Below are 20,334 nucleotides of genomic sequence, written 5' to 3' on the forward strand. Positions count from 1 at the left end.
AATAAACCTTAAACTACCAGCAAATATTAATTACTTTAGGCTGCTACTAATATTTCAGTGGGCACGGACCAAGGGACCGTGGAGAACTAATAATAATAGAACTAAAAAGTCATGTACACGTAGAAAGAGACGTGCATAACGGTCAAGTTGTCAGCATACTCACACTTGCAATATAATTGTAAATGATTTTCCTTCACAAACAAATAACAACAAAGGGGCAATGACGCCATTACCTCTAAACTGTGAACTATAATTATCCATTTACTAAGTGAAACCCATAAGACATGACTAGGTTCGTCTACGAGTGGTTTACAATCTTGTACGATAACACAACACTTAAGATGCTCCTTATCTCAGGCAGAGTAACGACTCATAGATATCTTATGGTTCAGTAGAATGACTAACAGTTGCCAGTAGTTGGTCCTAGTGAACACGGCAGGTTGGTTCATTTCTATTTATATCATCTTATCTCTGAATTTTAATTAGATTTCTGACACTATTCTCTTTGCATAGCTATCAATTTTAAATTATATTATTCTTTATACAATTGAATTTTTGTTTATTTATCACACATTGGTTATAGACACGTAAGAATGTTGTGTACAACTACTCTTATTTTTTTAAGAAAAAAAAATCTATTAGTTATTTGTGGATTTTTGACTTAACTTACTCTTTCTAAGACACGTTGCGGTCCCAACAGTTTATAATATTTTTTCGTCTGTTGTCTAATAATTGTTGGACACGTTTAGCATAGTGCATGGTTATAAAAGTCAATTAATTGAATTGCGGTAACGTGACATATGATTTGTGTGTGTAATCTCATACAAATCGTAGTTAACGTTGACGTGATCAAATATGTGAAAAATCTAGCAGTAGACACTCAGACTGACACGGTGATCGACTGGTAGATTGCAACTGCAGTGCATAAGTCTTAGTTTTGATATCCAAAGATTCAGTTGAACCATGTATTTTAGTTTCTCTTATAGAGTTCCGTATTCTTTCTGTTATGTATTAGATAAAGTTTAAAAAATATAATAACTAGGTATTTGTGTATTTTATACCGTCATAACAACAACAACTTTAAATAATGGTGTACAAAAAATCTCTATTGAATTTCCATTTTATGAGTGGAAATAGATAATTTTCCGTTAAGACACAATGCCAGCAATAAATTTTTAATAGTATCGGAATAATTAATTTACACTTTTAAAACATGGATTGCTGCGAAAACAAAAAAATAATAAAAAATATCAGCGTTTTATTATCCGCATTGTCCTTTACTTAAGCGGAACAAACAACTGAATAATGAATATTCAGTAATGAATTTTAATATAATTGTGCAAAAACAATATACATATAATTTTATATAAGAGAAACGATCATTAAAGAGCTGTATAAAATCTAATTGTTTTATAACATTAATATATCTTTTGATAAAGTAATTTATTATTTAACAACATTTATATTAAATTACTGTTAACTGAGAGGAAACAAACGAGCACGTTTAGCAATAAAAATCTTACATTAAATACTTATTTGAATTATATAATGCTTAGTATGTTGAAAACAAATTTTTTCCTTGATATGATGGGTCTTTTTGCATGGTCTTTCTATAACCAGAAGATCATCATAATCATATCATGGAGTTTCTTGCTCGTTCTTCTCCATTCGAAGCAACACTTTGGAACGAGCGCCTAGCTTCACTGACAGACAGACTGACGGACAATTCAATTTGACGTTTCAAAAGTGCCTTATTTAGGATTAATTGAAATAAATGCTTTGACTTTGACTTTGACCCACAAGACGTCCACTGCTGAACGTAGGTCTTCCCCAATAACTTCCAGATAGACAAATTGGAGGCGACCTGCATCCAGCAGCTCCCTGCTATCTTTATCAGGTTGTCTATCCAAGTCTGGCCTTGTGGCTAGAGGTCTGAACTACCGGACCAATTTAAAGAATCAATTTGTAATAAAAATCTTTAAATCTTCTAAGTTTGAAACACTCCCTTGTTAGTTTTGTAGGATATACTTTTGTTCCTTTGAAATTGTTAATTTTGAGACGTAATTTTCTTTACGACCGAACTTCACTATATTATTATAATAATAAAATAATTATAATTACAGAAATGTGTCGTTTACTACTGACAGTAGCATTAACATGCGTGCTATACACGAGCGTGTACACAACAGACACAAACTACCGACTGAACACGCCACTAATACCATCAGAGTACCAGCTCTTGATAACACCATACTTTGAAACTGGAGACGCAAGACAATTCACCTTTGATGGCACTGTTAGCATACAATTTACTCCAAGTTCCAGCACGAACGAAATCAAATTGCACTCTGAAGACCTAATCTTCACTGCCCAAGATGTTGCTGTAGCTGTATTTAGTACTGGGGTTACAATACCTCTAAATGCTGCCAACCCCATAGAGTTCAACAAAAACTACACTTTTGCTTACATCAACTTGTCCGAGAACTTGCAAACTGGAGTGCAATATATTCTGCAGATCAAGTACCAAGGACCTATTAGAACAGATCTGAATGGTTTCTACAGGAACTACTATTTCCAGAATGGTGTCAAAAAGTAAGTTGTATTTTTAACTCGTTTGTGTTTGTGTCGCGGCCAATTGGTTTAATAAGGCGCTCTATTAACGGCCTAGCTTGTTTTCTACAGGGTGTAACAAAATACATTAAGAAGCACTGAAGAATATAGGTTGAATAGAATCTCTACACAAAGTTTTAGCTCAAAATACGTTTAAAAAAAATTGGTACCAAATACTTGGTGTCGCATGGTTCTTGATTTCAAATCATACAAACGTATCACAACACTACAGGGGTCACTCGCTAATTACGAAACATTTCTTCTGTAAATCTGATCGCCTAGTACCTGTACTTACCTAATTTTGATGTTCGGTTTCTGGAATTTTATGTATTGGAAAAATTCATAACTTCGTTCCATGAAAACATGAGTTTAAAATACCCTTCCCGTATCGTTTGTTATGTTATCTAGAAACCGTGCACTTGATATGTATACCCCCTTTTTGTTACACGTTGTATATATATGATCTCGCAGTACAATTCTAGTAACGAACTGAACGAGAAATTCAGCCATTTAATCAAACGCCCAATCATCCAGACCAATAGTTAAATGGCTAATTGAGCCAATTAACAATAGATATATATAATTGAGATAGCGGCCAAACGTCGGCCCGTTGTGTTAAATAACACAAAAAAAATGTAATGATACGTAATATAAGTTTTTAAACTGACATGGTCACTAACACTATTATTAGAACTTATTACGGGATATTTACCATGTAATGATACGTAATTAACTATCGTACCAAATAAACTCTTCTAAGTTATTTTTATCTATTGACCGCCAAATTATTTGAATTTCATTGACAAACCTCTACCAATAAATAAATAATAACATATCGGGGAATTACATTCAGGACAATTATTCATTGATTATTATTTATTAGTTTACTAAGCAAATACTTTACCTATTAATCTAAAGGAGCACTTGGCACGCGTTCATACTTCTACTGTAAAACACTTGAACGTAGTTCTTTATCTTGATGTTATAGTATTGTGAAATTGTGTGATATAGTCATCAATGTGTCAATGAAATATAAAGAGGACTTGAAGTGGAATGTTTTGGAAATACCAGTCTTCAAGGCGTCTATTTACTTCTTTGATTGTGGCTTTAATTATTTAACACAAGAATAGGGATGATCACGGGGTATGAAAATTAAAAATGTATTTAGTCCGTCAGTTAGGTAATGAAAAAATATTAGACACGTATTTTTTGTTTTGTCATATAAGATAATAATACTCAAAACAAATCAAAGTTTAGGAGTGGGATTCAAAACGTCATTTCTACGTGTAAAACGTACCAAGAAGTGACGTCACGTAATATTACAAATTGATATATGTTCGAAAGTATTTGTTTCAAAAGAAACTACAAAACACGTGTCTAATGTTTTAAAATGACGAACAATAAAATAAAAATTCGTCATATACCTTATCGTATTATTGCAGTAGATACATTGAAAATAAGTACACTTAGAACCAATTTCAACCCTCGCTTTGCAGATTTACTAGGTAACTTAATATTTCTCAAATTATTGGAGCATTTTGTATGGAGCTTAAGTCAAAATCTTCTGACAGACTTATTGATACTGGCCGAAAAATAGCTTGCGTCAAAATAATAAAACAAAATCTTGAAAGTAAGGAGAGCAAAAAAATGCTGACAATGACAAGTCATGTAAATATTAAGCAATATCCATAATAGTATTACCTCCTTTTATGTCAAAGCAAATATTTTTGACAATGCAAAGATCTGTTATCAGTAGAACGCGTCTACTGAGGAGATATGAAACTGTAGCTGCCGATAACGACAAGCTAGTTATTAAATGTCTGAAGATATAGATATATTGTGCGATAACATATAAACAAATATGACATGGTTAAAAATGTTAAATGTCATCGTGAAATGTGAAGAAGGAGATGAAAAGCATTCGTATTTAGATGTTTTTTTTTACTTTCTCCATAAAGATAGGCTAAACTAAGAAGAATAACAATTGCTACATTATTAGAAAAATATGTGAATACCTATCGTCAATTGACGAAAGCATGCGTATGACGTGCGGTTACGTGGACAAGGAGCCAAATTTGCGCATACCTACATTAAGTGTGGGAGAGCCATACTTCGGCACGAATGGCCCGGTTCAACCGTGAGTTATACCACTGCTTTTACAGAAAACCGACGTGAAACAACGCTTGCGTTGTGTGAGTGAGGTAACCGGAGTCCCAATTCCCCAACAACTCATCACTTCGTTTTAAAATTTTAAATTCTTACCATTATCGAAAAAGTTGATTTAATACATGATTTTTACTTTCCAGATGGCTCGGTGCAACTCAAATGGAACCAACTCACGCAAGGAAGGTGTTCCCTTGCTTCGATGAGCCGGAACTTAAAGCGACATTCGTAATTGGGATTGATCGTCCTGCCGACTACCAACCTTCTTTATCCAATACTGATATAGAACGAAGAGAACTATTGTAAGTCCATATTGATTTTCTGTAATTAATATTAATGTACACACTTTTCAGTATAACTCAACGTAAACAGTCTTTGCCCTAATCTCGGAGTTCCTTAACCTATCCTCATGTCACCCACAGAAAGAGAAGGGATATTGGCAAATGTATATCCTGCCGTCACCATAAGGCGTCATCAAATAAATTACTTCATGCGACAAGCGACAATTGTCTTAAGTTATTCGTTTTTCAAGACAACTACTACTACAATGCCTTTTATCGACGAAGGGAGTAGGAACAGGGTGGTTTTTACGTCACGTAAGCCGCTAAACAATGTACACCCCTCTCGCCTCACCCAGGGTGTAAGAAGTCATTGGATAATTTTCCCCCCTGGAAAAATAAAAAGTCATCACATGGCGTCATTAAATAAATCACTTACGACATTTTTCTTAACTTATTAGTTTTTCAAGACAATTTCCTTTAATACAACAAGAAGTACCTACCTTTACTTACAGGGCCAATGGCTACATACGAGAAGTATTCTACCGAACCCCGAGAATGTCAACCTACCTGGTTGCTTTCCTGGTCTCCGAGTTTGAAGCAGCTGCCTCCAGCCTCGATGGGACAAATGAGTTTGGAATCTATACCCGACCTGACGCAAAGAATCAGAGTGACTATGCATTTGATTTTGGAAAGAAAGTTGTGGACGCTTTGAGCAGCTATTTTGGCATTAACTACTACTCAACAAACAGTCATTTGAGACTTGACCATGTTGCATTGATAGATTTTAGAGCTGGTGCTATGGAAAATTGGGGTCTCATTAAATATAGGTAAGAATGTTTGGTTACACACTTCTCCAAATACGGAAATGTTTAATGTCAACGTGGTACTATAACTAGTTTTACCACTAGCTAATATCACCGACGGTCATTTAACCAGTTACTGATCAAGGGCTTTAAGACCTAATTCTAACAAAATACGTACCTACTTGGAAGTGTTTCTGTTTACAAAAATTACATATTGGAATCTCGAATTTATCTTTTCTCTTCGTGACTTTAAGAAGATATTCAAATAAAAATTCAACGCTATCTAAATCTATTCTAGAGAATCCCTGCTTCTATACGTCCCTGGTCAATCAACCCCGTACTTCAAATACCGAGTGGCACAGATCATGGCGCATGAGACCACACACATGTGGTTTGGAAATCTGGTGACCTGTCATTGGTGGAGCAACACCTGGCTGAATGAAGGCTTTGCTAATTACTTCCAGGACTACATCACTTCGTTTGTAAGTATTGTTCACTGTATTATACTTTCATTTTAAAGGCAGATTGTAGTTGCTTCTAGTAAAATGCTAAAACTTGGTAAACTGGTTTTTCAAATCTCCAAACCAAGCCAAGACCTCAAAAATAACCGCGGAAAGTTCAAAAGAAAGAAAAATTACAATATTAATTATGCTCTTACCATAGTTAGAAATTTTGTTTCTAATATTTACTATAATCGTCTGTAGCCTCAATACTCAATACTTTTTTGCTTTCCACATGTAAGGCTTTGGTGGTAAACTTAACTAGGACACAATGTGGACCCTGTCGGGCACAACAATAGAAGTTTAGGAGAAACATGGTAAGAACAAGGAGGCCTCTAAGACTTACAACATAATTTTCTTTACCAGGTGGATCCTTCCGTTGGAGCAGGGAACCAGTTAGTCATAGGATCTGTCTACAGTGCATACGACGCTGACAACAGTCCAACTTCACCACCAATCACGAACAACGCCGTCAACTCTCCTGCAGAAATCAGCGGCCATTTCGGAACCATCACCTATCAGAAAGCTGGTTCTGTAATCCGTATGATGCATCACCTTATTCAGGACGAGGCATTCAAATATGGACTTAATTATTACTTGACTATTAAGTGAGTTTTTGTATTGAACGTTGTTAGCGTATATTTTTTTTAATGGTAGCGTATGATTTTCTTTTCGTATATTCGATTTGATTAATTTTGTTTACCTTATTTTTCTAGTGAGTTTGTTTGGAACAAAAAATATCAGAATTTTCCTCCCTTTTTCCACAGCTCATTTAATCCTGGTTACCCAGATAAGTTGTATGAAGGTCTTCATCAAGGAGTGCAGAGATATAATGCGTTGTCATCCTTCCCTGGTCATAACATCTCTGACGTCATGAATTCTTGGATCTCTCAGGCTGGCCACCCGGTGGTAAAAGTGACAATTGATTACAGTACAAACGTTGTTACTTTGACCCAAGTAAGTATATAGATATAGAAGATAAGCTAATCGACTTTTAGACTGTTGAGGGTGATTTTCCACCAGAGATGTGCTATGCTACGTTGCTGTGGATGCGTTTGGCTTCCACCAACCATATTCATTGATACACATAGCATAGCACTGGTGGAAACGGAATCAATTAAGTTATGTTTTTTTTATGGAAAGATGTGCGCTATGGATCTGCGTTATGTATAGCTTCCACACTATCGATACATCGACTTTAGTATCAATGTAAACGGGCACATAGTTTCACAGCTTAGTTATTTACATCTTCGTAGCATAGCTACATAGCACAATAGTATATTGATTGAAAAAAGAGCCCTTAGAAAAAGAAGACACTTTACTATGTTTTCTTTATTTTCCAGAAACGCTACTACGTGAATTCTTCCATATCATCGAATGAGACGTACAAGATTCCTATCACGTATACCACAGGAATGGCACCAGACTTCGAAAACACTAGGCCAGTGTTCATCATGGAAGACCAGACATTTACACTCACGATCTCCAACCTTAGTAGGGAACATAGCTGGGTCATCTTCAATCTGCAAGAAACAGGTGAGAAAAACAAAAACATTTGTCTGTAAAACATACTTCTACTAAGCCAAGTATTATAAAATAGTTGGCTTTAATGTTTTACGTCAAAACGTTACCACATTCGGGACTCTGATTGGTTGCTTCATTGGAGCAAGCCAATGAAAGCGCCGAACGTGGTGATGTTTCGATCAAGTTATAAGTAATACAAAATCCTACTAAGCCCTCAGATCATCACCTATTTTACTCAATTAATGTTCTAAACTATAATAAAATTTTACGATATTTTCGAATTGGTAGTCCAAAAAGAAGGTTATTATATTTATATTATAATAGTAATTAACAGAAATTTAAACATCACACTGAATCGTGCTAAGGTTACCCAGATTATTTCTATTTTATTGTGAAAAACAATCCGTGAATAGTAACTTTTTGTGTAAACCAGACTTATGTGTGCCTCATACCATACACCAAATTAAACAATTATATTTTTGAACACTATTATTTTGAAAATCGAAAACCACAGTCAAATTTTTAAAAGTCATGTTACGTGACAGCATAACGTCTTATCCATTTTATATGACACGGTTAAAGACACAGGTTAAAGAATATTAAAATTATATACGAAAAAAAAACAATTACGACAACTACTTACTTCGATTATTTGAAATTTAAGTGTTAGATTTTTTACCAACTTAAAGAAGTACTATGTTCGAAGTTCAGATACTATAACTATAAACAATTACGACAACTACTTACTTCGATTATTTGAAGTTTAAGTGTTAGATTTTTTACCAACTTAAAAAAAGAAGAGGTACTATGTTCGAAGTTCAGATACTATGTTTGTTTTTTTAATTGTTCATATTGAAATAAAATTATTTGTAATTATTTCCAGATTATAAACGATCTCTTCGCCCTGGTTTACGCTGATGAAGTCTCGTTTTCAACACTCTCCAGTGCTTTAGACTACCTACCATCAGAACCGGAGTACCCTGGCTGGTTCGCAGCGTTGAGAGGATTTAGCAAAATATGGCATTTCTACTTAGGAGATAGTGAAGTGCTACCACATGTTGAGGTATGAAGTGACCATTGTTAGATGTTCATTTTGCAGTTTCATTATATACCAAAATATTAGGTTTATTAAAATACTAGCTATACCTGCGCGTTTTCACTCGCTCTGCTTGGCTCTTATTGATTGTAGCGTAATGTTTTATGCGCCACGCCACAAACCTTCCTAAATGAGCTAGCCAACACAAAAAAATATTATATTTGAACCAGTAGTTCTGAAGATTAGCGCGTACATACAATTTGGCTCTTTTTATTTATATATATTATTATTGATCTTTAAATCGTACGTGTAAGGTTCGCAATTCACCATGTTTAACTAATCTTTTAGGTACTTTAACATATTTGGTAAAAAAAACATTACTCAACCCCGTTTATTCCCCATTTCATTATTTGATAGTTTAAAACTATACATGTATGTGACTTACAAGTAATGATTATTTAATATTTTTTCAGCATTTCATACTGCACCACTTGGAGTCTGGTATAACAAGATTAGGTTACGAAGAAAGGACCACGGACAGTCTTGAAGACCAGAGGAATCGCATGCAAATTCTGGAGTTTGCTTGCAAATTGGAGCATAGTGGATGTGTAGAGAGGACTGTAGCGTTATTCAGGGCTTTGAAGGAAAATGGCACTGAGTAAGTATAATATAATATACAAATAATGAAGTAAAATTTTTTCTTAACTACGAAAACATGATTGAATAATTTATTTTTGTTGGATTATCATGTCTTTCAAGACCAGATTTATCTTATCACTCTTTTTCAATAAGATTCACAACACAATTCTTGGTTACATTGTGTCGATTGCTTCAACTATGTGAGAACAATGTAACACTAATATTCAGTTAAAGGAATAGAAAAAGAAAAATAACTTTGTGGACAACTAACTAACTTTGTAATAGTTACTCAGATCTGGAGCCTCATTCACGCCTTTATTTCCAGAGTTGCAGCAAGCTTGCGGCCAGTGGTGTACTGCACTGGTCTTCGCCATGGATCTGCCGAAGACTACGACTTCCTCTGGAACCGCATGGTGAACACCAACCTGGCGAATGAGGTCTGGGTTATTGGAGATGCTCTTGGATGTACTTCTGATGAAAACAGAATCAGAAGGTATACAATTCTTGTACTTTTTATCATCATAGTCAGCATTTAATATCGAAAAGAGGGAACCTAAACTTTAACGAAAAAAACATAGGTATACGCTTTTAAATGGTTTTACTGCTTAAATTATTATAATTTCAAAAAAAAAATACATATTGTGAAGACTCAGGCTTTAACTAGACCAAAATTTATTTGTACATGGGAGATGATAGAATTTAAGACAAGTAAAATCTTCGGACAAAAATTTTCTTCTATAATATAAAAATAAGTCGGGTTTTTCTTCCTGGCGCTTTAACTCCAGAACGTACGAACCTAGTTCCACGGTTTTGCATTCATTGGAAAGGTTTGGGAAATTTCTGAAGAAAAGCAGGAAAACAGGGAGAATTATCGGTGGCGAAACGGAGTGCGCTGGGTTTGCTAGTGACCTTATAAATAAATACAATTATGTTCTCATTTATCTTCTTACAGTTTCTTGACATCAATGACAGTGGAAAATAGTCCCATAAAGACTCAAGACTTGACGGTTCCATTGACGAGTGTACTCAGGACGTATGGCAACCGACACATCGTAATGGATGCCTTGAAATCTAACTATACATTGTGGAGCTCAATGTAAGTATTGTTTTACAAAGTAAAAGTAGTATAAGAGCGTGTTTTGGTGATTTTATACATTAGTATGAGGTCTTGTGAAGTAGATTTTTTATTAAAAGACGGCATGTCTTCTTGTTTTTTTCCAATGTTTTATGTTCAATAATAATTCACAAACAATGATATTTAAGTTCAGTTCTCCATTTGTGATGGTCGCAATATAAGTCACTAATTACTGAATGTGTTATTATATTGACTTATCTTTTCAGATACCCATCAATGGATACTGTGTTGAATACAGTTGCATCAGCTCTTCACACTGAAGCTGATTTCAATGAGGTACGTTTTTTATTATAACTATTGTGAAATATTATTAAAATTAATAATTGAGTTGTACTTAGTCGCCGAATTGTCCGATGAGGCTGGTTGACTAGTTTCAAGTAGCATCCCGAGGCCGATAATCTCTTACAAATCTCCTACAAATATAATCATAGCAAATTACATCATTGCGTTATTGAAAGTATTAAATCGTATCAGATCAGGCGCAAAACAAATACACGTACTATTAGAACAATTAAACGCTAAAACATTTTTTTGTATCGTTTACTTGTCTAAAAAGTATTATAAAAACCTACCTTGGTATATTCTACTGTTTAACACCTCTAAATATGTTCAAAAAAAACAAAAATCGCACATCTAATGAAATAGCTAATAATAAATCTCATTTTCCAACTACACAACAAAAACATAGTAAACATTTCTAAAGAAAAAAACAGCAAAAAATTTCCGCAAACCTCTAATCACCGAATCGCTTTGAAACGTAAACATGAGAATGACCTTTTAGTGGGGGCCGGCCTAATTGAGGTCCCGGTGACCCAAATGAGTGTTTATCAAACACTACGCACTCGAGGGCTGCACGAGTGTACACTCATTACCTGACACAACCAGGTCGGTGTTTGTCAAACATTGTGTCAATTTCATTGAAAAGGTCTAATGATAGTGTTTTTGCCAATATCCTCTAGTATTTCTCGTAGTTTCTGTTTGTGTGTTCTGTCGCAAAATAAACTTCAAAATAAACATGTTCAATAAGAGGAACTAACGTTTCAGTCTTTACAATTTAATTGATAGTTTTTTTATGAACTTGAAATGGACTGTATACAGACATTAGGCCTTGATGCCTTGGAGATGTAAAAATAACAATAAATATTGTTTATTTGTTTAGTGATTAAAATGGTATACACCAATTACATCAATTATATTGTAAAATTATAAATAAAAATACTAAAGCAGAATAAAATTGGAAGCGTCCAAAAATTGGTTAAACTACAAAATATTAGATAAAATTAAACACACACAGTACACACTAAACAAACACAAATACAATACAACTCAAAATAAAAACAAATAATAATACTGTGAAGTGCAATTAATAATGATTTTCCCATAATATTAAAATATACGTGTGAAAATATTGTCGTCATAAATTCATATTAGGTATTGAAATACTCAACAAACTGGACTAGTACAAACATACTTAATGCATTTGCATTAAACATTTTATAAAACAATCTGCTTTACATCCGTCCTCACATTCACTATTACCCATAATTTGGTTTTAATACCACCTCTATTGCATTATATTAAAGACCATAATCCTATTTCAAGTTCCAAGAACCATGGTTGATTGTATTTTGAGTAGTTATAAGTCACAACATTCATTGTAATGGATTCCCCATTAATGAATGAATGTTCTGACCCAAATCGAAAATCGCTTCGATGGATGGACTGAGTGAAAGTCTTCGTTCCCTTGGCGTTCTTCCAACTAGGAAGTTTAAAGATATATTATGACGTAATTTTATCTATCGTGACTGTGATTATGTATTCAAAAATATACTACATTTATATAAAAATAGCTAGCTCTTGAAAATTACAGTTTTTGAGCGGTTTCCTTAATAGACGTGGTTATGAATGGTTTTGTTTATTGATAGTTGTTGATATTATAGTAGAAAAGCAAATGGTGATATATTTTTATCTGGAGAACATCTATTTTTTGGGTTAGATACCTACTTCTAACCCAAAAATAGATGTTCTCCAGGGTTATAGGAGTAGCTGGAGTCTATATATAAGGAGCTTTAAAAGTATCTGCCATGGCTTTATTGGGAGGTAGTGTTATGTTTGGAGATTACAATAGGAAATATAAATGATTGATTATGAGTAGGTAATCTTTTTTCATATAAAAATATCTACGTATGACTTTGTTATGAAAGAGCTATCTCTTTCAATGTCTCAATTGCTAACCGTATTATCCACGAAGTGACGCATCGTGCGTATTTGTGAATTTTATTTAGAGTAAAGTCAATATTTATGCTCTCAAATTGAATTGATTTCTTCTTTATGTTCTCAAATTGAATTAACTGGTCCGGGGTACGAAATTTCTTCGCTATTGTAATCCCAAACTATAAAACTACCACCCTTTTAAGCTGTGGCAGATAATTTTACGACACCTTTTATAAAAGGGGACACATAAACGTCCAGTTGTAGACCAACGAGACAAACATAACATGTAATAAATTAAATTGTATGAATGCTATTAACCTTCATTAGATTGTTTTAGCGCAAGATAATTAGTTTAACCTTGTGCATTTACTGACATCACGAAGTTAGGATACACAATTATGTATTATCTTCATGCTTTTGATACAATGTTTGAAAATAGTATAATTTTTGGTAAACATTTCAATGCAGTTTTATCCATAACAATATAGTATATGAAGTTTTTAATTAAAATGGTTTCATTTAACGCTTATAAAGTATGATGAGGGTTTAAACTTAGTTGAAATTTATTAAAACTTAAATTAACTGAAATTAATTAGAATTGATAACAAAAATGGATACTAATACAAAAATGTTGATATTCTCAGACTACTTTTTTTAACTCCTGATTGATTTTAATCACGGTGGTCAGTCTGTCAAACTAAACTAGCCCACTACGCAGGAGATATTATAGTGCACAAATGTGTGTGCAAACACACGTGCACTCTCTGTTCCCTCACTCTCTAAACCCGATGGAACGGCAGACCGACATGACCGGAGAGAGGTCAGGAGGTTTCTTGGACTATTACTACTATTAGACACGTTTTTGCATTTATCATAATATAAATGTGTATAGTAAAGATGTTTCTGTTTTTCCAGTATTAGAACTCGAAACGGGATATTTACCATGTTTTTCTATTTCTATGAGTTTCCAATAATTAGGCACTGTTGCAAGCGTTATGATCATCATAGAACTCGAAAAACATGGTCAATATCCCGTTTCGAGTTCTAATACTAGTGTTAGTGACCATGTCAGTTTAAAAACTTATATCTGTTTTTCCAGTTCGAATCGTTCCTGTCGGAGTGCACTGCCTGCACAGAAGCTACGAAGACATCTGCCCGCAATGCTCTAGAGCAGGCACGAGCCATCACTGATTGGGCAAACAGCCACAAGGCAGACATATTGAAAGTGATCAGAAGTAATTCCATCATGGCGTCTCCATCTGTCATTCTAATGATATTAGGGTTGGCCATACTCATTTTTAAAGAGTTTTAATTAATGTGATAATAATTATTGTTATTATTTAAATATGTATATAAGGTATTTTCCCAGGTTTGCGACACAAAACACAATTGAGTTTCTTTGTTGTTAAGAAACAACATTTAATGTTTATTATTGTGTCGTTTATCGATATTCATTTTATACACAATGACAGTTACTTTTTTCATGACGTCCATAATAAACTTAAACTCCTCTCCACCAAAGAGTAAACTTAAACGTAGGTAATAACTAAAAACACTTAAAAACTCTAATTAATGAAAAATATAGTTTTCATTACATCTCCCCTCCAAAGAGAAAATAAAATAATGAGCGTCATTATAGATACTCTTCAGGTGCAGTCGGGGGCTGGCGTTAGTTTTGAGATGTGGAAAAAATTTGACTCTGACTTCCTATGATCAGTGTTTACCCTGTAAATAGACTTTGATATTTTTTCTATAATTTTGTAAGGTCCAAGTTTTAATTCTTCAAGCTTCTTCCTATTAAGTCTGTTTCCATTCTCCACAAAAACGGTATCACCAATTTTGAAGTCTATATCTCTGCGATTTTTATCATAAATTGTCTTGTTGTAATCATGTGATCTGATTGTATTTTCCAGAGCTTTTTTCCTAGCCTGGAGTAAATTATATTCTGTCTTCTTCTGCTTTAGCTCATTTGGTAAAATTGTTACATCTGTACCATAGAGTAGGTATTTTGGAGCATACCCTGTAACAGTGTGCTCTGTTTCATTATAATTCTTTACACAGTTGTGTGCTATAGTTGACCAAGCTATTTTTGTGTCACATTCATTTATCCTGCACCTGATTCTATTGACTAGCGTTTGGTTTAGCCTTTCATTTATGCCATTTGAGAAAGGACAGTTCACTGCAGTAAAAATTAATGAAATATTCTTTTCATCCAAAAAATTCTTGAATTCCTTTGAATTGATCCCTGGGTATTGGTCTGAGAGTATCAATTCAATCTCATCCTTTTCTGCACAGTTTCTTATCAGTTTGATGAAATCATTTGCATTTTGAGTGCTTGATGTTAAAATATATGCATACCTAGTAAAGTGGTCTGATAGCAAGTGTAAGTATCTCTTTGTTGATCTAGAACCGCCAAAACCTCCAATGGTATCAATAGAGCATATCTGAAAAGGTTTTGTCGCAGGACCCAAGTGGGACATCAATCCATATTTATTTTGCCCTCTTGATTTATTTTTTAAACATACTATACAATTTTCACAGATACTTTTTATGTTTTTTGACATGTTTTCTGCTGTATACACTGAGCTTATCATTCTTTGCATCTGTTTAATTCCTATGTGACCAAGATCTGTATGGACATTTTTCATAAATTCTAAGCTGAATTTCTCAGATATAATTATTTTTTCTTTTTTGTTTACTTTCTTGTAATAAACATTGTTCCTTATTTGTAACCTATCTTTTCTGCACTGTATATATTCATTGTTCATTTGATCTTTAAGGATGTCTTCTAGTGTTATTGTGTTAACTACTTTTAGCTGTTCCTCTTGGTTTTCATGGGGTTCGAGGACTGGATTCCTACTCAGGCAATCAGCTTCAATGTTATATTTTCCGGGAGAATATTTAATTTGGAAATCATATTGTGATAAGTAGTATGACAGATCACCTAATTCTTCATCTGTTCTACACCTTATGTTCATATTCTCCAGTGGCTTGTGATCCGAAAAGACAGTAAATTTCCTACCTATCAATAGATGTTGCCAGTATTTTACACATTCTTTAATTGCCAGGCATTCCAGATAAACAGCTTTCTTTCTTTTTTGTACTTCATTTAATTTCTTTGAGAAGTATGCTACTGGTTTCTCTTCGCTGTTTTCTTGTGGTTGTTTTAGGACAGCTCCCACTCCTAGTATACTAGCATCTGTGTATATGTGAATAGGTAAGTTTGGATCAAAGATTGTTAATATTGGTTGAGAACACAATAATTGTTTCATTTCTTCAAATGATTTTTGGCATGACTTAGTCCAGTTAAAAGGTTGTCCTTTTCTCAAAAGGTTATGCAATGGTTCTAATTTTATTGCTATATTTGGCACATACTTATGGTAGAAATTTATTTTTCCCAAAAATTGTCTCACATTTTTTTGAGTTTTTGGGGCTGGAAAATCTCTTATTGATATTAAGTTATCTTTTAGTGGCCTGACTGAGTTATTCTGTATTATATGACCCAAGTATTTAACTGAGTCTGCTGCAAATGTGCATTTAGAGAATTTTAGTTTTAAGCCTTCACTTTTAATTGCTTGAAATAGTTGTTTTAGGTGCCTGACATGATCCGAGAAAGATTTTGAGAATAGCAAAATATCATCGATGTAACAAACCGTGAACTCTGTTAGCTTATGCTTTCGTATAATATTACACATTATCCTCTGGAAAATGGCTGGAGAAGTTTTTAATCCGAATGGTAAGCAGGTCCATTGGTAGTGACCTTCTTGTGTCACAAATGCAGTTTTGTGTCTATCTGAAACACGCAAAGGTATAGACGAAAATGCTGAATTTAAGTCAAGTGTTGAAAAATATTTGCAATCTCTTGTTTTTATTATGAGGTCCTCAATAAGTGGAAATGGCTGTGATTGAGGTACCACTATTTTATTTAAGTCTCGAAAATCTATGCACAATCTTGATCTTCTGTTTTCATCTCTTTTAAATGCTAACGTGACTGGTGCTGCAAATGGGCTATACGATTCTTCTATTATATTTTTTTCTAATAATTTTGCTACTTGATTCTCAATTTCTTTCTTGTCTTCCATTGTGCAACGATATGGCCTTTTACTGCAATATTTTTCTACTAGGAGATCAATGTGTGCTTCATAATCAGTTACCTTTCCTATGTCATATTTGTCCTTTGCGAACACTGTGTTATATTTGGATATTAATTCATCAATTAATGCTTTTTCCTGATAGTCCAGGTGGTTAATACAAATTTTGAAGTTTTCTTCATTGAGGTCTTCATTGAAGTTTACTAAATTTTTTATTTCCTTAAAATCCATACTTCTTTTATTGACTTCCTTAGAATCAATTTCATCTCTTTGTATTGGTATTTTCTGACTAATTTCCAAGTTTTCATTTTGGACTAGATAAAATTCCTTTATGCAGTCTAGTCCCACCAAAAAATCATAATCAAAATTTTCTTTGTCTATTACAAAAATATTCATTTTCTTTTTCAAATCAAATATGGCAACATCAAGAGTAATCATTCCATTTGCCTTTTTGACGCCATTAATCGTTTTTAAATTAGTTTTGTTGGAGAGACCGGTTTCCTCATTTTTTATCTTTAATAATTTTGAGTTTATCAATGAGACGTTTGACCCCGAGTCATAGATTCCAAATACTTCAACATTTTCATTGAGTACTAATTTTATTTTGATCAATGGCGGCACTATTAGTTTTTTTGGTCTTCACATTGTAATTCACATTCTAATTCTGAATTGTTTATAAGTTTTATTTGCTTTTTATCCTTTTCAATATTTGTTTTTTGTTTAAACCAACAGGAATCTTCTGAATGATAGCGTATGCCTTTATTTAATTTTTCACATATGCTGCATTTTTCTTTAATTGGCTTTGTATCTTCTTTTTTCTTGAATATATATTTTTTTCTTGTGACCAGATGTTCTAATTTGCCGAGTTCGTTGAATAAATTGCTTGTATGTATAATTTCTTCTTTGTTAAGTTTGTCTGTTATATAATCCGGTAAGCCTGCAGCAATTATGTCAATTAGGGTTCCTTCATCTATTGTTTTCCTTATTTCGAGCAAAAGTTTTTCCTTTTTCACTGCATACTCTAGTAAAGATCCTGATTGATACTTGAATGATAAAGCATACTTGCTAGATGCCCAACCCTTATTGGCATAGGTTTGCAAGAAACTTGATTTCCATTGTGACCATTCGGAGTGTAAACTAAGCTTTATCATCATGGAAGAATACCAGTCAGTGCATGATTTTTCTAGAAATAGTCGGAACGTTTCAATTTTTTCTTCATCTTTTAGTATGTCAAACCTTGCACATTCGTTTTCAAATACATTCATCCATTGATTTGCATTTGTGTTTTTTCCGTCAAACTTTTCAATTACAAATCTCTCCGCTAACTTTTTTACACTTTTCTTTTCCTTGCTTTGTTGACCTTCAACTAATTTTTCTAAAATTTTCACGACAGGATCTTCGGAATACTTTTTACTCACACAAGATAGTTGTTCCTGGGTAGTTTCCTCTAGAAATTGGTCCTGGAAAATCATGTTGCTGTCCTCATCGACATATGTTTTTAAAATATCCTCTGTAGTTTTTATCCAAACATTTCTGGTTTGATATCTTTTTTTTAACGTATTTTTCACAGTGGCGAAGCTTTTCGAGGCTTGGATATGTTTGTGAAGCGATACTGCTTGATATTCTTCAGGAATTAAGTAAATTTTGTCGTCTTGCGTGGCAATTGATGTTATGTTTGTATTTGTATTTTTTAAGATTGTATTCTTTTTATAATATGTATTTTTATGTAATTCGAATTTTATGTTTATTTTTAAGTGAATTAAATACAATTATATATTGATATTAGGTACTTAACACACGTCAATAATAAATGGTTATAGTATTTTAATATGGTACCAATGTTTGTTATATTATTTACTTATAAGTGATTCTTTGATAGAAAGCACCAAAATGTTCAGTATTAGCTAAGTAAGATTTTCTATATAAGGTCCCTGTTAACAGCTGATCACGCGAAAGCATGCGTGCACGAAATTTTATTGTTTTGTGATAAAAATGAAACTAATGAGCATACAAAAAAATCTCTTTGGAAAAGATTGTAATCATGAGTACAATCACGTGTATAAATATCGTTGACTAATTACCAGTTACCTTATATACATAATTATGATATTTTATTAATTATAATATACTTAGTTTTAAGTAAAAGAAGAGATTCTTCTCCACTATAATGTAAAATACATACGTAAATTAAAGATAAATCGTACTTATAAAATATGTACATATTGTAAAGTAATGAAGTTATTAAATAATTATATTGTTGTTTATTTTATTATTACAATGCAATTTGCAGCTTATGATTGTTTCATTTAAACTCAGTTTACCTTGAGATAGATAAACAGATATAGATTATAATATAGGTATCTACCATTTATTTGCAACAGACGATCTATGTATATCCATCTATATTAGAAAAAAAATATTGAACACAATGTCATATAAGAATAGTAAAAAAAACAAGACAGATATTTAATAAAAAAAAAACATTTATTTATTTTATTAACTTACCGATAGAAAAAACTAAACACAACCCAACACTATTCCACCACGGATTAAAAATAAACGCACTAAAATTCCTAAAATTACATTTTCTATATTTTATTACCGATTTTACGTTAGCAGAGCCGCATTAACGGCTCAATTTATATGTTGTTACCAAAATTAGCTTGTGTTTAATCCTTATAGTTTTCAAAGCGGTCGGGTATGTCAAGTCATAAATCTCAAAACATGACCTCCTTACGTAATTTGTGCCTAAGTATAGCAATAGTGATGGGCGTATGAATGAAGATTTCGTTGAACTAGGCACGTAGAAACTGTATGTATGTACATTACATATATTAAACGAATATAATTTTACGAAAAGGAATGTATTAGTTAGTATGAGAAAAAAATGTGCGTGTGTAAATAGAGACTTTGAATAAAGAAAAGTAAAATGTTACCTAATAAGCGTTCTTTTTAGATTTTTCTATTTTCGTGTAAATAGAAAAAACAGCTGTAAAATGGTAATCAAAATCAATAAACTGCATTATTCTAGTTATCTATTAAACAATTCATATTTTATAATCTAACTTTTTGCTATTGATATTTAAATTTTAATAAAACAGTCCAAAACACCTTTTCGAAAGACAACTAGACGAACGGCATTTCAAAAAGAAATCTTTAAGACCAGAATAATCAACCAAAAGAATCTGATATTGAAAAAAGAAAACAACGAGACGACAGGCATTTCAAAAAGGAATCTTTAAGATCAGAATAAACAAAAATAATCTGATGTAAATAAAAAAAAACAGAATATTGTTTTTTTTTTGTACACAAAGCAACTATCATAACATAACACATGG

The 20,334-nt window shown here is 33.0% G+C and overlaps 1 protein-coding gene across 1 annotated transcript; it reads left to right on the forward strand.

Moving 5' to 3' along the window:
• Nucleotides 1-293: 293 nt before the first annotated feature.
• LOC118268354 (membrane alanyl aminopeptidase-like) lies at nucleotides 294-19,288 on the forward strand. The gene is made up of 15 exons (XM_050706679.1): nucleotides 294-439; nucleotides 2,124-2,592; nucleotides 4,917-5,075; nucleotides 5,567-5,881; nucleotides 6,156-6,339; nucleotides 6,724-6,965; nucleotides 7,125-7,314; nucleotides 7,701-7,918; nucleotides 8,216-8,246; nucleotides 8,765-8,944; nucleotides 9,391-9,575; nucleotides 9,882-10,049; nucleotides 10,509-10,652; nucleotides 10,898-10,967; nucleotides 14,005-19,288. The coding sequence occupies exons 2-15, from the start codon at nucleotides 2,126-2,128 to the stop codon at nucleotides 14,215-14,217; spliced, it is 2,766 nt and encodes a 921-aa protein (XP_050562636.1). The 5' UTR covers nucleotides 294-439; nucleotides 2,124-2,125; the 3' UTR covers nucleotides 14,218-19,288.
• The last annotated feature ends 1,046 nt before the right edge of the window (nucleotides 19,289-20,334 follow it).

Source organism: Spodoptera frugiperda, chromosome 29, assembly GCF_023101765.2.
Source record: "Spodoptera frugiperda isolate SF20-4 chromosome 29, AGI-APGP_CSIRO_Sfru_2.0, whole genome shotgun sequence".
Lineage (NCBI taxonomy): Eukaryota > Metazoa > Arthropoda > Insecta > Lepidoptera > Noctuidae > Spodoptera > Spodoptera frugiperda.